The following is an 18,866-nucleotide window of genomic DNA, read 5'->3' as shown; positions in this document are numbered from 1 at the left end:
GGATGTCTGGCATGAACCTGTCTTTGGAAGTGTGTGAGACTGCAGCGTGGGGGCCGAGAGAGATCCAAACAATACTATCTGGGGTCACCCCAGAATAATGCAGAGATGGAGGGGACCCGCCCCAGCTTCAGGACCAGGTGGGTCCCTGTGCAGCTGCTCGTGTCCGGGCTCTGTGCTCACATTTATCAGCTGGCCACTTGGACAACGCAGCCCCGCGAGGAGGTGTGGAGAGCACATTTTAGGGACAGGAGAGAGGGGAAATAAACAGAGGGATGCCTTTAAAATACGCACAGGCGCCCCGTGCTTGGCACGCTTACACATTTCCAGATGATGAAGCCATAAAGAAGGGGAGAGATTTGCCCAGGGTCACAGAGACCTGGGTAGAGATTAAAAGATGTTTTTTATGGGGGTTTGTGGATTATTTTAATGATTATTTTTCCTCCTGATTCATTTATTTTTATTTGTTTGATATTTTAATAGCTCATTTTTGGAGGGGTGCACTTACAATAATCCATTCATTATATCAAGCACATTTGTGGTTATGTTGCCATCATCAGTTCCAAACGTTTTCTTTCTACTTGAGCCCTTATATCAGCAACTCTTTTTCTTCCTCCCTCCCCCGCCCTCGTGAACCCTTGATAATTGATACATTATTTTTATGTTCATATTTTACACTGTCCTCTGTCTCCCTTCACTCATGTTTCTGTTGTTTTCCCCCCTGGGGGTGGGGAGTTGTACGTCTACCTTTGCGATCGGTTCCTCCTTTCTCTCCCTCATGGTATCACTACTCTCATTATTGCTCCTGGGGGGTTAATCTGTCCTGCATGCTGTGTGTCCAGAGCGCTTATCTGTACCCCTGTACATGCTCTGGTCTAGCTGGATTTGTAAGGTAGAACTGGGGTCATGATAGTGGGGGCAGGGGGAGGATGCATTAAAGAACTAGAGGAAAGTTATGTGTTTCATGGGTACTATACTGCACTCTGATTGGCTCATCCCCTCCTTGTGACCCTTCTGTAAGGGGATGTCCAGTTGTCTACAGATGGGTTTTGGGTCTCCACTCTGACCCCTGTCGTTCGCAACATCAACATCAAAATGGTTGTTTGTTTTGGGTTTTCTGATGCCTGATACCTGATCCCATCAATACCCCGTGATGGCACAGGCTGGTGTGCTTCTTCCATGTGGGCTTGTTGCTTCCCTGCTAGATGGCTGCTTGTTTACCTTCAAACCTTTAAGACCCTAGACACGGTATTTTTTGATAGCTGAGCACCATCAGCTTTCTCTCACATTAGCTTATGTACTCATTTTTTCTTCAGTGACCGTGTCAGAAAGTGAGCATCAGAGAATGCCAGGTTATTAGAACAAAGTGTTCTTACATTGAGAGAGTACTTGAGTAGAGGCCCAATGTCCATTTGCTACCTTAACACTTAACCTATAAATATATGTACATAGACCTATAGTCCTATGGTTATATATTAATATATTTACATATATACATGCCTGTATTTTGACCTCTATATATGCCCTTTGCCTCCTAGTTCTTTCCTCTATTTCCTTTGACTTTTCTCCTGTCCCACTGTCATGTTCGACATTCATTTGGTTCTCTGTACTTCCTCTCAGCTACATCGCACTTGATTGAACCCCACCACGTACGTTATGCCCTCCTGGCCATAGAATTTAGATCTCTGCTTGTTCCCTGTCCCTGGGTTTGTTGGCTTTCCCTTCCCTTTCCCCAACTTAAAAAAAATATTTTTTAAGTGAGAAAATTTTACAAATGTCTCTGAGATGCTACTTAAAAGATCTAGGGCTACATGCAGTGGGTCAAGAGAAGCCATCCATGCCCTCTGCTGCCATTGGAGGGCCCTGCAAAGCCAGAGGAGGGCAGTTTCATTATGGCCCCAAGGGCGAGTGAGATGCTTCTACTAATCTAGAGAATGGTTAGCAGATAGGAAACAGAGAAATCGCTAAGTTCTTTCCATCTATTTATCTATCAATTTACACAAAGGAGCCCTGGTGGTGTAGTGGTTATGCATTGGACTGCTAACCACAAGGTCAGCAGTTCGAAACCACTGGCATCTCCGAGGGAGAAATATGAAGCTTTCTACTCCATAGTCTCAGAATCCCACAGGACAATTCTACTCTGCCCTGCAGGGTTGCTCTGAGCCAGGATCAATTCAACAGCGCAGTTAGTTTTGTTTTTGAGCCATCCATCTATACAGACATGTAGGGGTGTGTGTGTGTGTGTGTGTGTGTGTGTGTGTGTGTGTGTGCAATAAAGAACTTGAAAAACAATGCAGAAGGTTCCAAAAGCAAAGGCAACAAAGTCCATCTCCAAGCTGGTAACCTTGCTACTTGATCAAATGCTACCTGATCTGATGTGGAGCTAATTTCCTGGCTAAGATAGCTTATTTCAGACTCGGTTCTAATTTTTAAGTCAAAAAAGCACTTCCTGAAGCATACATGTGCCGCCTTCAGTATTTCCAAGACTTGAGGAAAAACTAAAGCTCCTTTCACCTTTCTTTTTCTATTAGTTAAGAATTCACCTTTCTCCTCCCTCACCTCACCACCCTGCCGAGTCACCACTACCATCTTTTATAGCTTAGAAGATTTCGGCAGAAAGAAGGGAAGACGTCTTCAGATTCCGGTTTGTCCTCCTTCTCTCATTTCATGGGCTTGGAGGCCAGTGAGTAGGGAGGTTCGTCATCCCAGTGTCGTTACTTAAGTGTCTGCCTCCCTCTCTGGATGGGGCTGCTCCAGGTCAAGGACCTGAGCCCAGCTCTGTCTCTCCCCTCTTGTCCTAACACAATATTCAATGTGTGTTTACCACATGAGCAAATGAATGAATGAGTGCGTGAATAAGTGATTGATTTGATAAATGAAGAGTCTGTGGGGAGACTCCATTATTGTACTTTTATCATCAGAAGAAATTTTCCAGGCTGTTACACTAATTAGAGCTAATATTCTCAGTTATTTTGAGGATTGCTTTGAAATTTGCTGTTCATTTAAATAAAATGGTTACGTTTACTCATTAGCCAATTAGCATGCTTCCCAGCAGCTTTACCTCACTAATTTGATTAGTTACACCAAGCTTTGTTCTAAGCAAGGGTCTCTCTGAGAAAGAGAGAGAGAGAGAGAGAGAGAGAGAGAGAGAGAGACAGAGAGAGAGATTCGATCTGTGTTGTGCAGACCCCCCAATGAAATAAACACATTCCCGCGTGAGCTTGTCTCTCTCTCTCTCTCTCTCTCTCTCTCTCTCTCTCTCTCTCACACACACACACACACGTTTGGCTTGAGAAAATACCCACGTGTATGTGAAGCCGAACTTTAGCAGCAATACTTCTTGATCTAGCCAATTTTCAAGGGAGGAGGGCCCAAGCCCTGGTTGTGGCAGGAAAAAAAAGAGAAGGTAATTGGAATTCTTCATTTTCCTCTTCAGAGTACAAACTTCATTGAGGATAGACACGTCTACTGATTCAAAACTGCCCGCTGGGGTCAAAAGGCACGTGGCAGAAAGACACTCGCTGAATTTTCAGCACAATAGTTCATGAATTCCAGGCTAAGCGTACCCTTATTGATGCCTTAGTTTAGGATTCTAGAGGGCATTGGATTCCTTTGTGCATTGTCCCTGTATCGCTGCTGCCAACCAAATTTGGCTTTGATCCGTCTGATGATGGAGAGGCCACAATTGCTGGAGATGATCAGAATTTCTTCCCACTCAGCTGAAAAGCTGTATCCTTAAAATTTTGGAAGGATTTTAAATCTTCTCTTTTACAGGCTAAGCAAGTCCACTTCGTTTAACTCAAGGGCATGGTCTTGAGTCTCTCTCTCTCAGTTTTGTAACAACAACAATAATAATAGGCACCATGCACTGAATGACGGCTGGGTGTCGATTCCTTGTCTAAATGCTTCATGGAGATCAGTGTAGGTAAGCTCCATAACAAACCTAGTAGGTAGCTACGACTATAATCTTTATTTTGTAGGTAGGTAAGGAAACTGATGTACAAATGAAATTAGGGAATCATCAAAGAAAGCTATTGGTGATCTGAGCCCCTGCTGTCTTGTTCTTGTCCCTGGGTCATGCCAACGATTAGTACTCCGGTCTCTAACCAAAGGCCGAAGCTTTGAGTCCACCCAGGGCCACCTTGGAAAGAAGGCTTGTGATCTGCTTCTGAAAATAAGTCAGTGAGGAGTCTCGAGAGCAGGGGAGAGACAAACTCAATGAAATGCGGGCCATTTGGTGCAAATGGCAAGATTCACGTGGGCCACATCACATTTACAATTTTTTTTAAATTTATATTTTGAAGTGAGTTTTCAGGAACATGGATAGGATAATGAAAACCCTCTATAATTGCTTTTATTTAAACATTTATTTTATTTTATCTATTTATAAAACTAAAATTATTCTTTTTTACCTGAAACTTGCCAGCGCTTTCCTCCTACTAGTTTTCACTTACATCTTGTGTCGTAACGGGAAAATATAACAAAGTGAAAAACACAAAATGTTGGACCGCTGACAAACGTGATGCACAATCGTAATGGCTTCCCTCTAAAAATGTGAACTCGTGCTGACAATAGGTGTGATCCATCACAGCACAACCCAGAGCGCTCTTTTTAACCTTTTCACTCATGGGGTCTGTGTACATGGCGTGGCACTGAGAGTGGCGGACATATTGCTTCCAAACGTCCCCAGAACTGAGTCAGCACATTTATCCATGTCCACAGGCCCCCACGAAAGGCACTGGGCCACGCATAGACTCACCTTCTGCAGTTAAAGGGTTAATGAGGGAATTGTGTGTACGGTATTGCCTCCGTCTCCCTTAAGCACTATATTCTTCATAACAATTTTTTCTATTTTCATTTTATTTCAGAGCATTGCGGGCCACAAAAAATCATCTCGGGGGTCGCCTGCTGCCCCTGGGCTGCCAGTTTGACACCTCTGCTCCAGAGCGCAGTTCTGCCCTGACACACGGGTCGCCACAGTCAGAACTGACTCCATGGCCACTAGGTGATTGGATAGTCTGGTTCCTAGTCACTGCATGCGGCATCATCACTTGGCAGGCAGCATTTCATGCTTCCTGTCAAGCACGGTGTCGTGTCCAGAGGAGAAAGAATCCGTGATGTGGGAGCAGAGGCCGTCGATCCTTGGGTGGTTGCTACTCCCAGGCAGCAGTATGAGTGGCCCTGTCCTGGAATTGTGCGGGGTACAGCAAGCAGAGTTGAGTGCGGTAATCCTGCTGTTCAGAGGTGAACTTCTCTGGGTTTCCTTGGGCCTCTGTGGCCATGGTAACCAGAAAGATTTTGCTAAAAGGCTGCCGGTAGGAGGGGAAATGCTTACTTGAGAAGTCGGATTAGGATCAAGTCTGAGGAATTCAGAGGATCCTTGGGGCCTGCAGCTATATGCCCTTCTGAGATGTCCCCCCAACCTTGTTCTTCGGGAAAGTGCCCATGCATACATCTTTCCCAAATTTTTCCATGAGTCAATGGAGTGCTTGAGGGCTGGCAGGGGCTTTTGGTGCCAGATGCCTTTCCAACCACAAGCCCAGCCCCTCCCCACTGCTCATCCCCGGATTCCTGGCTGATCCAGCTCTCTGCATCTCCTAACTCAGTGGTCTAGCCAGATTGAACAGATTGCTGGCACAGTCCCATCTCCCTCTTCTGGGAAATGTACCTAAGGCTGAGAATGGTCCTAAGCCTCCGGACCTCTGGGTACTGATGCATCTCAGCCACAAGCCTGGTGGGAGAGGGAAACTGGGAACTGGTCTTCATATATGGCCTTGTTGCATGAGTGTTCTTGTAGCTCTGGGGACGGGTAAGACTTCATGCAGCTCCACATTAAGAAGCATCAATGGAAGTGGCATCCAGACATCCTGGCAAGCTCAGCACAGACTCCAAGGTTCCCAGGCCAACCGGGTGGTAGATAAAGTGTTGGTTGCAAGAGCTAGGCTTTCAGATGGCCCAGTCTAGCTCACCCATTTTGCAGACAATACTGTCCCAGATTAAATTAATCAATTATCTTTGGGCAGAGTGTTGAGGAGGAACAAGGAAACCCACTGGGAGGAGGGCATTCTTCTCTATCTTGATCTGGGTGGCATTTAAAATTTTGTGCACTTTATTGTAAAGTCAATCCTCAATAAAATCCATTCTTCCAAAAAAAATTCAGTTCTTCTGCCCATCAAGAGCCTGGGTATCTATCTTTCCCCCTCTTTAACCTGAGCTAGCTGAAATTGGCCTGAGAGCCAGTTCACTACCTTTGTTGTCACTCCATTGCCTCTCTGCTGTCATAGTAAATTAATGAGGCATAACAGGCTATGGTAGGCTTTGAGGACAGCAGAAACCCAGGGCAAATGATGCATGAGGTTAAACTAAGTCAGCCCAATGTAGGGGCTACAATCTTAAAGGCACTTACCCTGAGCAGGAATTGAGCTTAATGAGTAGTAATAATACTAATATACCAGTATGAATGTTGGCACTTATTGAACGCATACTAGATACCAGACTCTGTAAAAACCAAAGATTACAGCCTGTAGTATGGATTGCAACTCCATGTAAAGAAAACCCAAATCCTCCCAAGTGGATAAACAGACACTATCAGGATACGTAGAGCAAAGATTGATGTCAAGGATTTCATTTTCCTCGGATCCACAATCAATGCTCATAGAAGCACCAAAGAGTCAAATGGCATATTATTGCATTGGGCAGATCTGCTGCACAAGATCTCTGTAAAATGTTAAAGCACAAAGATATCATTTGAGAACTATGGTGCCCCTGACCTAAGCCATTTTCAATGGCCTCATTTGCATGTGGAAGGTGGACAATGCATAGAAAACCAAAGACTTGATGCACTTGAATTATGGTGCTAAGTATATTGAAAGTACCATGGACTACCAGGAGACCAAACAAGTCTGTCTTAGAAGTACAGCCAAAATGCTCCTTCCGAGTAAGGATGGCAAGATTCCAGCTCACGTGCTTTGGATGTGTTGTCAGGAGAGACTAGTCCCTGGTAAATAACATTGAGCTTGTTAAGCAGAGGGGCAGCAGAAGAAAAGAGGAAGCTCTCAATATGAAGGAGTGACACAGCGGTTGCAACCATGGGCTTCCACATAACAACATTTGTGCGGGATCCGGTAGGGTTTCCTTCTGTTGTACATTGGGTCAATAGGAGTTGGAACCCAACAGTAACACAGCACAGGTATTGAATCTTCACAGCCCCCTAGATGGATGCTAGTCTTAATCTATGTTTTACAAATAAGAAAAATACCTGTGCTTATGAACTTGCCCAAAGCTTCACAATCAGGAAACCTCCAAACTAGAATTGGGATCCCCGCTAGCCGGAGCCACAATTCACGCCTGGGATGGCCCCCGGTTGCAGCACTGCTGGGAAACGGGCAGTCTCTGCTTAGCTGACACCGCCATCCCGAAGACAGCCGCCACCATTTGTCTAGCGGTCCAGATAAACACTCAAACCTGGCTCTGGGTCCTCATTTAGATTTGCTCAATCCATTTCCCCAGCATCTCCCGGATCATATGTACAAGGAGGCCGCGAGGGCATTTACAACAACATCAAAGCTCTTGTGACCTGGCAACCGTGGTTCATGTTGAAGAACAAGAGGAGTATGTCCGGGATAGAAAACCAGCTGCCCAACAGCACCGGTAATCCGAGAAATGCAAATGCATGCATTTTAATGCAAATTAAAACCACAGTGTAATACCACTATGCTGCCATGTTAAAATGGCTATAATTAATAAGACAGGCCATTCTATCAAGAGTTGATGAGGATATAGAGCAACTGGAACTTTAATATACTGTTGGTGGGAATGAAAATTGGTACAATAGCTTTGGAATATTGTTTAGCTGTTGTCTATTAAAGCTAGCCAATTGATTCAGCAATTCTACCTTCCGCTCTATGTACCCAGTAGAAGGATGTTTTAGGTCTTTCTATTCCCACAAAGATTTATAGTTTGGAAACTGACCTTAGAGGGTGGCTGTGCTTCCGAATCGATTCGCTGGCAGTAAGTTTGGCTTTGACTTTAAACATAAGTGTTTACAATGTGTGTGCCCAAACAGAGACATTCCTAACAATAGCACTCGTGATAGGACCACGTGGCCAACAATACAAATGTCCATCTACAGGAGGCTAGACAAGGAATTATGGCATGTTCATAAAATGGAATCATACAGACTAAAAGAAAAAATGGACAAAGTACTAACATAATGAAGGAAAGAAGCCAAAGTGAGTATATATCCTATGAGCCTCCTTATATAAGCTCAAAATCAAGCAAAGTATAAGGCAACAAATAGGTGTTCTTAAATACTGGTTACATGAGTTCTAATCCTCTATGAAAATTCTGTAGTAAACTGTACTCTTACAATTTATGTTTTCTATATGCAAGCGATACTTACTAAAATGCTTATATAAAAATAGTCATTGAGCTCAGCCTTCATTTGTGTTTCAGTAATTTCTCTCAGTTACGTTGTCCTTGCTAAATCCCTACCAGGTCTCTCACACCCTCCTTGCCACTAATTTTTGATTACTTGTTGCTCCCCTGTCCCTGGGTTGGTCAACACTGCCTCCTCAACCCCGCCTCCGCCTCCCAAATGAAGACTGATCATGTGGGACAAGACGAAAGTAAAAGGAAATAGAGGAAAGAACTAGGAATCAAAGGGTATTTATAGAGGTCTAAATAAGGCATGTACATATGTAAATATATTTATATAGGATGGTGGAAAATAGATCTATGTGCATATATTTATAGGTTAGTATTAAGGCAGCAGATGGACACTGGACCTCCACTCAAGTACTTATTCAATGCAAGAACATGTTGTTCTATTAAATTGACATTCCATGATGCACACCTTCCCAACATGATTGATGAAGACAAATGTGTGCATAAGCAAATGTGGTGAAGAAAGCTGATGGTGCCCGGTTATCAAAAGATATAGCATCTGGGGTCTTAAAGACTTGAAGATAAACAAGCAGCCATCTAGCTCAGAAGCATCAAAGCCCACATGGAAGAAGCATACCACCTGTGTGACCACAAGGTGTAGAAGGGACAAGGTATCAGACATCGAAGAACAAAAAATCCTATCAGTGGGTGCCCACCTTCCTGATATGATCACTGAAGACAAATGTGTGCATAAGCAAATGTGGTGAAGAAAGCTGATGGTGCCCTGCTATCAAAAGATACAGTATCTAGGGTTTTAATGGCTTGAAGATAAACAAGTGGCCATCTAGTTCAGAAGCAACAAAGCCCACATGGAAGAAGCACACCAGCCTGTGTGACCACGAGCTGTCAAAGGGATCAGGTATCAGGCATCAAAGAACAAAAAAATCATATCATTGAAAATGTGGGTGAGTGCAGAGTGGAAACCCCAAGCCCACCTGCAGGCAACTCGACACCCCCTTACTGAAGGGTTGCGGGGAGGAGATAAGCCAGTCAGGGTGCAGGGTAGCAACAATGAAACATACAACTTTCCTCTAATTCTTAAGTGCTTCCTCCCCCGACTATCATGATCCCAATTCTACCTTACAAATCTGGCTAGACCTGAGGATATACATTGGTATGACTAGGAACTGGAAACACAGGGAATCCAGGAAGATGACCCCTCAGGACCAGTGGTGAGAATGGTGATACCGAGAGGGTGGAGAGGGAGTGGGGGCTAGAAAGGGGGAGCCAAATTATAAGGATCTACATATAACCTCCTCCCTGGGGGATGGACAACAGAGAAGTGGGTGAAGGGAGATATCGGACAGTGTAAGATATGCCAAAATAATAATCATTTATGAGTTATGAAGGGTTCATGAGGTAGGGGGATGGAGGGGGAAAATGAAGAGCTGATATTCAGGGCTCAAGTTGAAAGTAAATGTTTTGAGAATTATGATGGCAACAAATGTACAAATGTGCTGACACAATGGATGGATGTATGGATTGGTGACCATAAATTGCTGGTCAGCAGCGGATTGCATAGAAGCTCAGTTCACAGAAAGATATAAAGGCCATGATGGAAATTTCTTGCAAATCTTAGTATTCTATCACTAGGTGACATAAACATCATCCTGTTCTTGAATCACGGGCATAGGCAGTTAACTGTACTATCACACACTAGATTACAATTGCATGAATATTCATGCCTTAGATACAAAAAGTGGATTTTTTTTATCATTGCTTTTCTGGAGTTGAGTAAACTCTCAAGCTGTTGTTAACCCAGAGCAGGTCAATCGATGGTGTTCTAGGACAATGGCTACTCAAAGTATCCGCTGTACTGTGCCAATAGACCCCTTCTCTTACCTGTGTCTTGGCATTCTCGTTGGGTTTCTGAGACCCAGACTGTGAATGTGAAAATTTTCAGGGTACCTTATTTTCCTGGTAGCTGCCCTCCATTCCGTATCAGGAAAAGATCGAGAGAGTTGGAAAGGACTCCCAATACCATGAATGCTGCTCCTGCTATGATCTACTCAGGATGAAGCTGGGGGCTCCTAAAGTACTCTGAGGGGCGAGTGGATCTTCCCAAATGCTCGGAGGCCACTGGATTCCTTGCTTTAGAGGAGGAACTGGCTTCCAGAACTGGGACCATGATGTCCCCTTAACCTCCCCACAGGAAGTGTCCATCTTTAGAAATGACCCCTGTTCCATCTGCTCTACACCCTCCTGGCATCCTAGCTCCACTCCCCAAAGCCTCCTTCAAAGCAAGTCATTTATTCATGAAGACACTTCCTAATGAACAGCCCCTTGGCCTCTAGACCCAGAGTGGCCATGACATGCTTCCCCACACTACACACACCCATTCTGGGGTTTCCCAGAGGACTCACCTGGGGTGTCATCCCATGGCAGAGGTACATAATGGGAACATTCTCTGTGTCTGGCCCCTGGTCAAGACACAAATCGGTCTTCAGGGAATTCTGCAGCTGAACACCAAAGGAGAGGTGGCCAGGCCAAAGAAAAAGAGACAGAGAAAGCAAATGCGTGAATTCAGGAGAAACAAGCATTCCATAGAGCACCACTCTATTTCTATAATCCACCCAAGGCCCCTTCAACACTGTGGGAGACTAGAAACACCAGCTTTTGCTTTGCCTCAGGAGCGGAGGGAAGTCTAGCCTCCGTGGAAGAGAACACATTCATATCTAGTTAACCAGCAAGCTATATTTTGATAGCAAAGATGGAGGAAAAATAACACACATGATGCGGCTAAGCTGTTACCTCCCTTCATTTCCATAGGAGTGGCATGGTGGTCTTCAGTGACCCCTGCCTCTGGGAACAGGGGGTGTTAGGCAAAGTGTGTAACATCTGGTGGAAGAATATACTCAGGGGCCCAAGGAGCCATAGTCTTGGCGATGTCTGACCAATTTCATTCTTAACCCTTGGAAAGGGCAGTCTGGTCCACATGGCCATGGTCACCCGTCACCTGAGTAGACTATGGTGGGTCTCCATCCAGTTATTAATTAACTGTCTCTTCCTACCCCACCGTCTCTGCCCCCAATCCTTCTGTCCTTCTCTCTCTCTTTATCTATCTATCTATCTATCTATCTATCTATCTATCTATCTATCTATCTTTTTTCCCTTCTTGCCATTTAGGAGTCTATATGAGAGAAGTAGAGTTCCCGAGGAGGTGGCGGTCCCTGGCTCATGAACTCACACATCTAGGAGGGGAGGACCTGTTGAAACAAGTGTGAGCAGAGCCGCCAGTTGTGATCAAGGAGATGTGGAGCAGACGTGAGACTGCGAGACAGCAGAGATCACTGTGCCCTCCTGCGGCTCCAGTGGCTTCCCAGCTGGGCACTCTCCCTGTCCAGCTACCCCCCACCCCGCCCCTGCAACCATAAAGAGCTGCAGTCTCCACCTTCTACCTTCCTAACCCGAGCTGCGGTCTCCACCTTCCACCTCCCTAACCCGAGCGGGCTGAAATACGTGTCGTCCTTGGCAATCAAAAGGGATGTGTCCCAGAGATCAACTCTCTGCCAACCAGTAAACAAGCCTATACAGCGAATAATACCACCAGGGAGGAATGAGCTGCTCAGTACAATCAGCCACACAAGCCCCAAACGGGCAGCATTTGCCCCCAAACAAAGCTGCACACTCAGGAAGGAGGGGAAAGAGGGATGCGTGGCTCCAGGGAACCCGGGGAGGAGGTGGAAGAGGGCCGTTTCCTCGAGGGCATCGGCTGCACTGTCACGAAACCAAACGCGCATGCATTGTTGGAGGGAAAGCGAAGCTGTGCTGTCATCTTCCACCCGAACCACAATACCAAGTGTTGGTTTGAAGCTCTGTTCAGTTTACCAGGGGGCTAGGAAACAGGGAAGGCAGGACAATGGGCTGCAGTTGGTCATCCACTGGGAAGGCGGCCAGGAGGGGGCCAGTGGCTGGTGTTTGTAGTGTGGATGCCTGTGGCAGGAGTGGAGCGAACTCAATTCAGGGGCCTTGGAGGTAACTGATAACCAGAGGCACGTGTGTGCCCTGCTCCTGCCAGGGAACAAAGCCAAGTCGCCCCCAGAGCTTCTTTGAAGCCAGAACAGCTTAATCCCAAATTCCAAGGCATTCACCCCAGGCAGGGGGCCCACAAGCATCTAGCCTGCAGACCCTCCCCCTGGACATGGGCTTCCGTGTGGCTTGTCTGCATGCGAGGGATGAACACATGGGATGTCTGCTGAGAACAGATGGGTGGTGTCACATCTAAGGTCAGGGGCGCGGTTCAACCATGAGGTCTGCGGTTATTGCCAAGAGAAGGGCCAGAGGGGCCTGATGACAGGCTTCCTTTTCCCCTGGGTTCAGAAGCTGTGCATCTGGGTGAGGGGCTAGTTGCCTGGTGAGCCGTGCCCTCTGGCTCCCGGCCACCTCTCCCCATCAAGCAGGTGGCCTGTTGAAGTGGTTGAGACAGACTGGGACGGGGTTCTGGCTCTAGCTCTGTGGTCTTGGACGAGGCAACCTTCGACCTGCTGGTCCGCTTCCTTCTCTCCAACCAGGGATCCTCACGGGCCCAGCCTCCCAGGGCCCTTATGAGGATTACCTGAAACAATACTCACAAGTGCTCAGCGCTGAGCCTGGCAAGTAGCCAATGAGCTACGAGTGTGAGCTGCTAGTATCAGGGCTGTAACCTTCCCCAGAGCCATTCCGGGAGGCTGGCTTTCTGAGTGCGGCTGTGTGCCAGGTACCAGGTGAAGTGAATCCCGGGCATTATCTCGTCGAACCCACAAAATAACTCAGCCAGGTGGGTGGTGTTAGCTCCTTAAGAGATGAAGAAACTGGGGTGGTAGCAGGCGCTGCCTCACCTCCCTGTGTGTAGTGCTGCCGGCCCTCGGTGAGGATGCTTCTCCAGCTGCTGTGGCCTCTCTTTGCCTGACTCCATCCTCCTCTTCCTCAGGGCCTCACCTTATCCTACACTTTGGGGGCCTCCCTCCCCCTGAGCCTGGCTGTGGGGCCCGCTCCAGGCTTTCCCCGCACCACCCATCTTTCTTCCTCACTGTCATTGGGCCAATGCTGACTCATAGCGACCCCGTGCGGGTTTACAGGACTGGAACTGTGGACAGGATTAGAGAGCCCAGTCTTTCTCCTGCCTTTTCTCTTAGGCAAGCACTTATTAAAACACAAACAGAAAGCACTCCAGGCCAGTGCCATTGAATTGATTCTGCCTCACGGTGACCTTGTGGATGTCAGAAGGGGGCTGCTCTTTCTGAGGAAGATCACCAGGTCTTTCTTTATTCCTTTTTGTAAAAACATAATTCTATTTATTTTCCTCATAGTTGAGAATATGCAGAGTAAAGCATACCCCGTTCAGGTTTCAACAAGTACCATCAAGTGACACTGGTTACGTCCTAAACCAGGGGTGATCACAGCGTCGACCCCATAAGGCTGGCGGGAGGATTAATGGGAAGAAGTCCGCCTTCCTCTTTTGTAATTATTCCTCCACCAAGAACAGAAACTCACCGCCTGCTAAGGGTCCTATCTTAACTTTTGGGTTGTTACCAACTTGAACCGAAATAGATAGTTCTTTTAAAAAGGCAGACCTTTCCTTCTTTTTAAAAACTTATTGTTTGATTTTAAGAAGACCTCAGGAGATATTTTGGGTTTAATGTGAGATGAGGATGGAAGGGCTATTATTTGAGGAACTTCTCCAAATGTGATGGCTCCAGGATGCCTGAAGTCTCTGGGAATCTGGAGGCCTGTTTCTCCATTTCCACCTCTGATCAGCATTTCCCACGGACTCTGTGATGACCGTGTTCAGTAGCGGGGGGTGGGCACCATCCAGTCCTTCTGCTCTCAAGGCACAGGAGTCAGTTGTCCATGGAGGCAACTAGTCGCACGATCAGGCTCCTTCTCCGATCCCTGACTCTTCATCGCTCTGTTGTTTCAGGAGAGCAGACAGCAATCACCGTGCCTGGGATGGAGACTCGCAGACTCTTAAGACCCGAGGCACTACACATGGAACCAGGAGAACTAAATGTTTAGGCCTTTTCAAAAAAAAATTTGAGCCTTCAACCTTTCGGCTAGCAGTTGAGTGGATTCACATTTGTACCACTAAGGGGTGGTCTTCAGTTTCAGATCATCCAACAGGGTTTGCAGCAGCACATTGGGAGGGAACTGCCAGGAGTTCAGGCCGGATTCAGAAGAGGACACGGAACAATGGATAATGTAGCCGATGTCAGATGGCTCTTGGCTCCTAGTAGAGAAGACTAGAAAGAAGTCTGCTTGTGCTTCATTGACTGTGACAAGGCATCTGACTGTGTGAACCATCATCAACTGTGGACACCCTTGAGAAGAATGAGAATTCTAGAATATTTCATTGCGCTCGTATGAAACTTGCACATGGATCAAGAGGCAGTTGTGTGAACAGAACCAGGGCATATTATATTGCGTGGTTTAAAATCAGGAAAGATGGACATCAGGGTTGTGTCCGCTCACCATATTTGTTCCATCTGTGTGCTGGGCTATTCATGAGAGAAGCTGGATTTGATCGAGAAGAATGTGGCCTCAAGATTGGAGGAAGGCTGATTAACAACCTGTGGTATGCAGATGCTACTGAAAATGAGGAGGACGTGAAGCACTTGCTGATGAAGATCAAGGATGGCAGCCTGCAGCATGGATTACAACTCAATGTAAAGAAGACCAAAATCCTCACTGCTGGACCAATGGCTAAGGATTTTGTCTTTCTTGGATCCATGATGAGTGCTCATGGGAGCAGCAGTCGATAAAGCAAATAAGCACTGCACTGGGCAGATCTGATGCACTTCTTTCGAGTACTGAAGAGCAAGGATGTTACTTTGAGGATTAAGGTGGGACTGACCCAAGCCATGGTATTCTGCATTGCCTCATGTGCACGTGAAAGCTGGCTATTGAATAAGAAAGACCACTGACGAATCAATGCCTTTGAATAGTGGTGCTGGAGAAAAATATTGAAAGCACCAAGGCCCACTAAAAGGACAAGCGGATCAGTGTTGGAAGAAGTCAGGCCAGAGTGCTCCTTAGAGGCAAGGATGGCAAGACTTCATCTTCCGTACTTGTTGTCAGCAGAGACAAGTCCCCGGAGAGGACATCATGTTTGGCCAAGTGGAGGGGTGGCGAAAAAGACGAAGGCCCTCAACGAGCTGGATGGACACAGTGGCTACAGCCATAGGCTCAGGAACAGTGGCGAGGCTGGGATAGGACCAGGCAGGGTTTTGTAGTGCTGGGCATAGGGTTGCTATGGGTCAGAGCTGACTCGATGACACCCAACAATAACACCAACAATCATCACCACTGAGGGACTTCATTGTAGCCCTCAGCATATTGTGTGCCTGCCTCTGCTTTTAGTCACTGGACTGCAAGTCAGTGCCTTTCTCACTGCGACTCAGCTGGCTTGTCATCTAGGCACTGCTGGGTGGCATCGAGCGGATGCTGGTGGCTTTAGTGGTACAGAAGAGCCGCTCCGGTGTCATTTTAGACTGTAATCTTTGTGGAAATGGATTGCACGGTCTTTCTCCTGAGAGTGCCCTGCGGGGGATGGGGGGTGGGGGTGGGGTTTAAGCCACTGGTTTAGCCACTGAGCATCTAACTGCTTGCTATCGGGGCCTACAGTCGCTGGGAAAGACTTCTTGGATGAATGAATGATGAAAATGAGCATGTTAAGGGCGTTCCTGAGGTCTCATAACTGGACAAACGGCAGAACTGCAGTCTATCTGATTCCATATCGCAGCCCTTTCCTTAAAGCATACGACTACAGCCTGAGATCTTAAAAAGACGTCCTGTACAGCAGCATGACTAGCACAACAAAGGCTTAGCCAGTTGCCCGGGTCACACAGCGAAGAAGTGGTCAAGCTGGCATTGCGAAGTCAAGCATGGCTGCCTCCAGATGCTGCCCTGTTTGACCTGCCAGCACCAGGACAAGGGTTCCTGCAGTCACCCATATCTGGGATGTACTGCAGTGGTTCCAGGGATGCCCAGGCTCATACAATGGACCCACTGGCCCTTCTGTCTGCGGGAGTCCTCCGTGGGGTGAGTTCGTGCATCAGTGGGCTGGGCAATTGACTTGAATCTTGCCCGGTTGTGAGTCCCAGGAGAAAGTATTTAATTGAAATAATGTAGCGTGGGCATGAGTTGGAAAGAAAAAGGAACTTCTGCATCTGGGTGGATTTCAGGTTTCCTCGTTTCAGAATAAAGATCATCATCAGGCAGAACAATTCCAGCACAGCAGCTTCATCCTGCAATGCCTCTTTGCCCAAGTGACCCCATTAAGAGGTCATTATTCTCCTTCCAAGCAAAGACCTTACATAAGAACTCAGCCTGTGAAGGAAGGAGTGATTGAGGAGAGGTTGGCAGGGCTGAGGCAGGGGCCAGAATAGCTCCTGGATGTACAGGGGCTCTGAGCCCTCCACAGCCCCAGGGAATGTTCCCCCCTTAAGTCCTGTAGGACGGTGTGGACACTGCCTTCCAGTGTGACACAGTGCAGACATCTCTGGCTCTGGCTCGGGTCTCAGACAGATCTAAACTGCAGCTCTGAGCATGCCCTCACGATCTGATCAACCAAAGGTTTGGGTGTGCCGCCGAGGGGGCCACCTAGGCAAGTCTGGGTGATTCTGCCCAGCTGCAGCTGACCGTGGCAGAGAACATGATTCCGAACGTTTGCCGTGACTCACTGAGTCTTTGAGGCAATGTTTTCTTGCTGCCTCAGTCGCATAACTACTCGTTTGAGACAATGTTTACGACTGGCCACGTAACACCCACAGTGAGCTATGGGACAAGGTGGGGGCATCAGCAGAAGCTCTATCTTCAGGGTTGTTTCTGGGGAGGGACAGGGGGCTAGCAGACACTCCTCAGTCCAGTGTGTTTCCATGGTGACGAGAGGATCTGGAACTTCAGAGAATAGCCGGGCAGCCTCAGCTGAGCAGTTTTCCAGACGTACAAATTGCGCCAACCTGAGAACAAACAGGAGCTGCAAGGGATCCCGGGGACGTTCTCTGAGGATGTTCCAGCCATGCTGTGTGCACCCTCTTGGGACCATAGGGCCCCCTCCTGCAAGCTGGTCTCCTGGACAACAGAGGTCCTGGGGGTTCATGGATCCTGGCTCTGTCTCCCATGGAGTCCCAGGATGTCAGTGTTGCGGGGTCCACGCGAACACTGAGTTCCCCCATCTCAGCTAGGAGTCGGCCCACTTTGGGCCAGTGCTTCATTCTTTATGCTCGCTGCGGCAGAAGCCTCACTTCTTCCCCTAGATGAATGCCTTGGGTGGTGGAAAACAATCTGCGGGGACACGCTCCCAAGAGAGGAATCCGAAGTAGGCGTTTTAGACTCAGTTCCACTGTTCATTAGCTGTGGGTGGTCCACACGGTTAAGCTAATCAGATCACTGGTGGCTCAAATCGCCTTCTGCAAACAGCCCGTTGAAGACTCGATGAAGCATAGTTCTCTTATGATACACACGGGGTTGCCAGGAGTTAGAGTTGGCATTCACAATTGTTTTACCATTATTATTATTTCTGATTTTTAATATGGGGGCTTCACTTTGCCTCCCTGTTCTCTCATTCCCTATCTGTAAAGGGAATAAAATAGGTAACCCTAAGGGGTCATTTTAAGGATTCAGCTGTCAATAAATAAAAAACAGAAACCCCAGGTATTAAGACTGTCCTCCCTCATTGCCACTGAGTCGATTTGGACTCATAACAACCCTGTAGCACAGCGTAGACCTGCTCCTGTGAGTTCCCAAGACTGTAACTCTTTACAGGAGCAGAAAGGCCCTTCTTATTCCTGGGTAGGGCTGCAAGTCAGTCCAAATCAGGTCAGAGAAAAAAAATCAATCACGTAAATACCTTAAGAAATATATGGTCCAAGGAATTGGAATATAACAGTAGTTCGATTCAAATTATTTTAACCTGAGGCAGAAAATACATTTATGCATCTTAGACTCCTTTTACCTTCTTAGAACACCATTATTCTACCCTGTTTAACATATGAAGAAATCAAGGCTCATAAAAGTTCAGACACATGCCTGGGAAGTGCATGATCATGATTTGAATCAAGCCTGTCTGACTCTAAACCCTGTGATCTGCCTCCCACCAGGGCGAACTACTTCCTGTCAACCACTAAGTGGTACTAAATGATCCCTTAAAAATATAGCAAGCTCAAGAACACTGCATGTCTCAGGAGGCCCTCCAGAGAGGCTCTGAATGTGGTTAGAAGGCATAAGCCCTTCTGTGGGCGGCACACGTGAGGTGGATGCCTCCAGGCACCCAACGTGGGTCACAGCGAGTGTTTTCCTACACTGCCTGGCCGCTTTAAGCTAGCTGCAGTCTCTGCTCCAGCCCTCGAAGTCTAGGACAGAATGTGTTTGGGACACCCGACACAGGCACACACCGAAGACTGCGTACAAGGCACAGAGAACAGAGCAGCCTGGGCTGGGGGAGGAAT

The 18,866-nt window shown here is 47.2% G+C and overlaps 1 protein-coding gene across 2 annotated transcripts in view; it reads right to left on the bottom strand.

The window, feature by feature from the left end:
* Nucleotides 1–18,866, bottom strand: part of GALNT18 (polypeptide N-acetylgalactosaminyltransferase 18) — a 373,528-nt gene that overhangs the window by 40,977 nt on the left and 313,685 nt on the right. For both annotated transcript variants that reach the window (XM_075548442.1, XM_075548443.1), the window contains one exon: nt 10,806–10,901. In XM_075548442.1, the coding sequence (XP_075404557.1) occupies nt 10,806–10,901 (96 nt within the window). The remainder of the gene's footprint in view (nt 1–10,805; nt 10,902–18,866) is intronic.

Source organism: Tenrec ecaudatus, chromosome 4 (assembly GCF_050624435.1).
Source record: "Tenrec ecaudatus isolate mTenEca1 chromosome 4, mTenEca1.hap1, whole genome shotgun sequence".
Taxonomy (NCBI): Eukaryota; Metazoa; Chordata; class Mammalia; order Afrosoricida; family Tenrecidae; genus Tenrec; species Tenrec ecaudatus.
The sequence above is the reverse complement of the archived record's forward strand: the minus strand, read 5'-3'. Positions and strand labels throughout refer to the sequence as shown.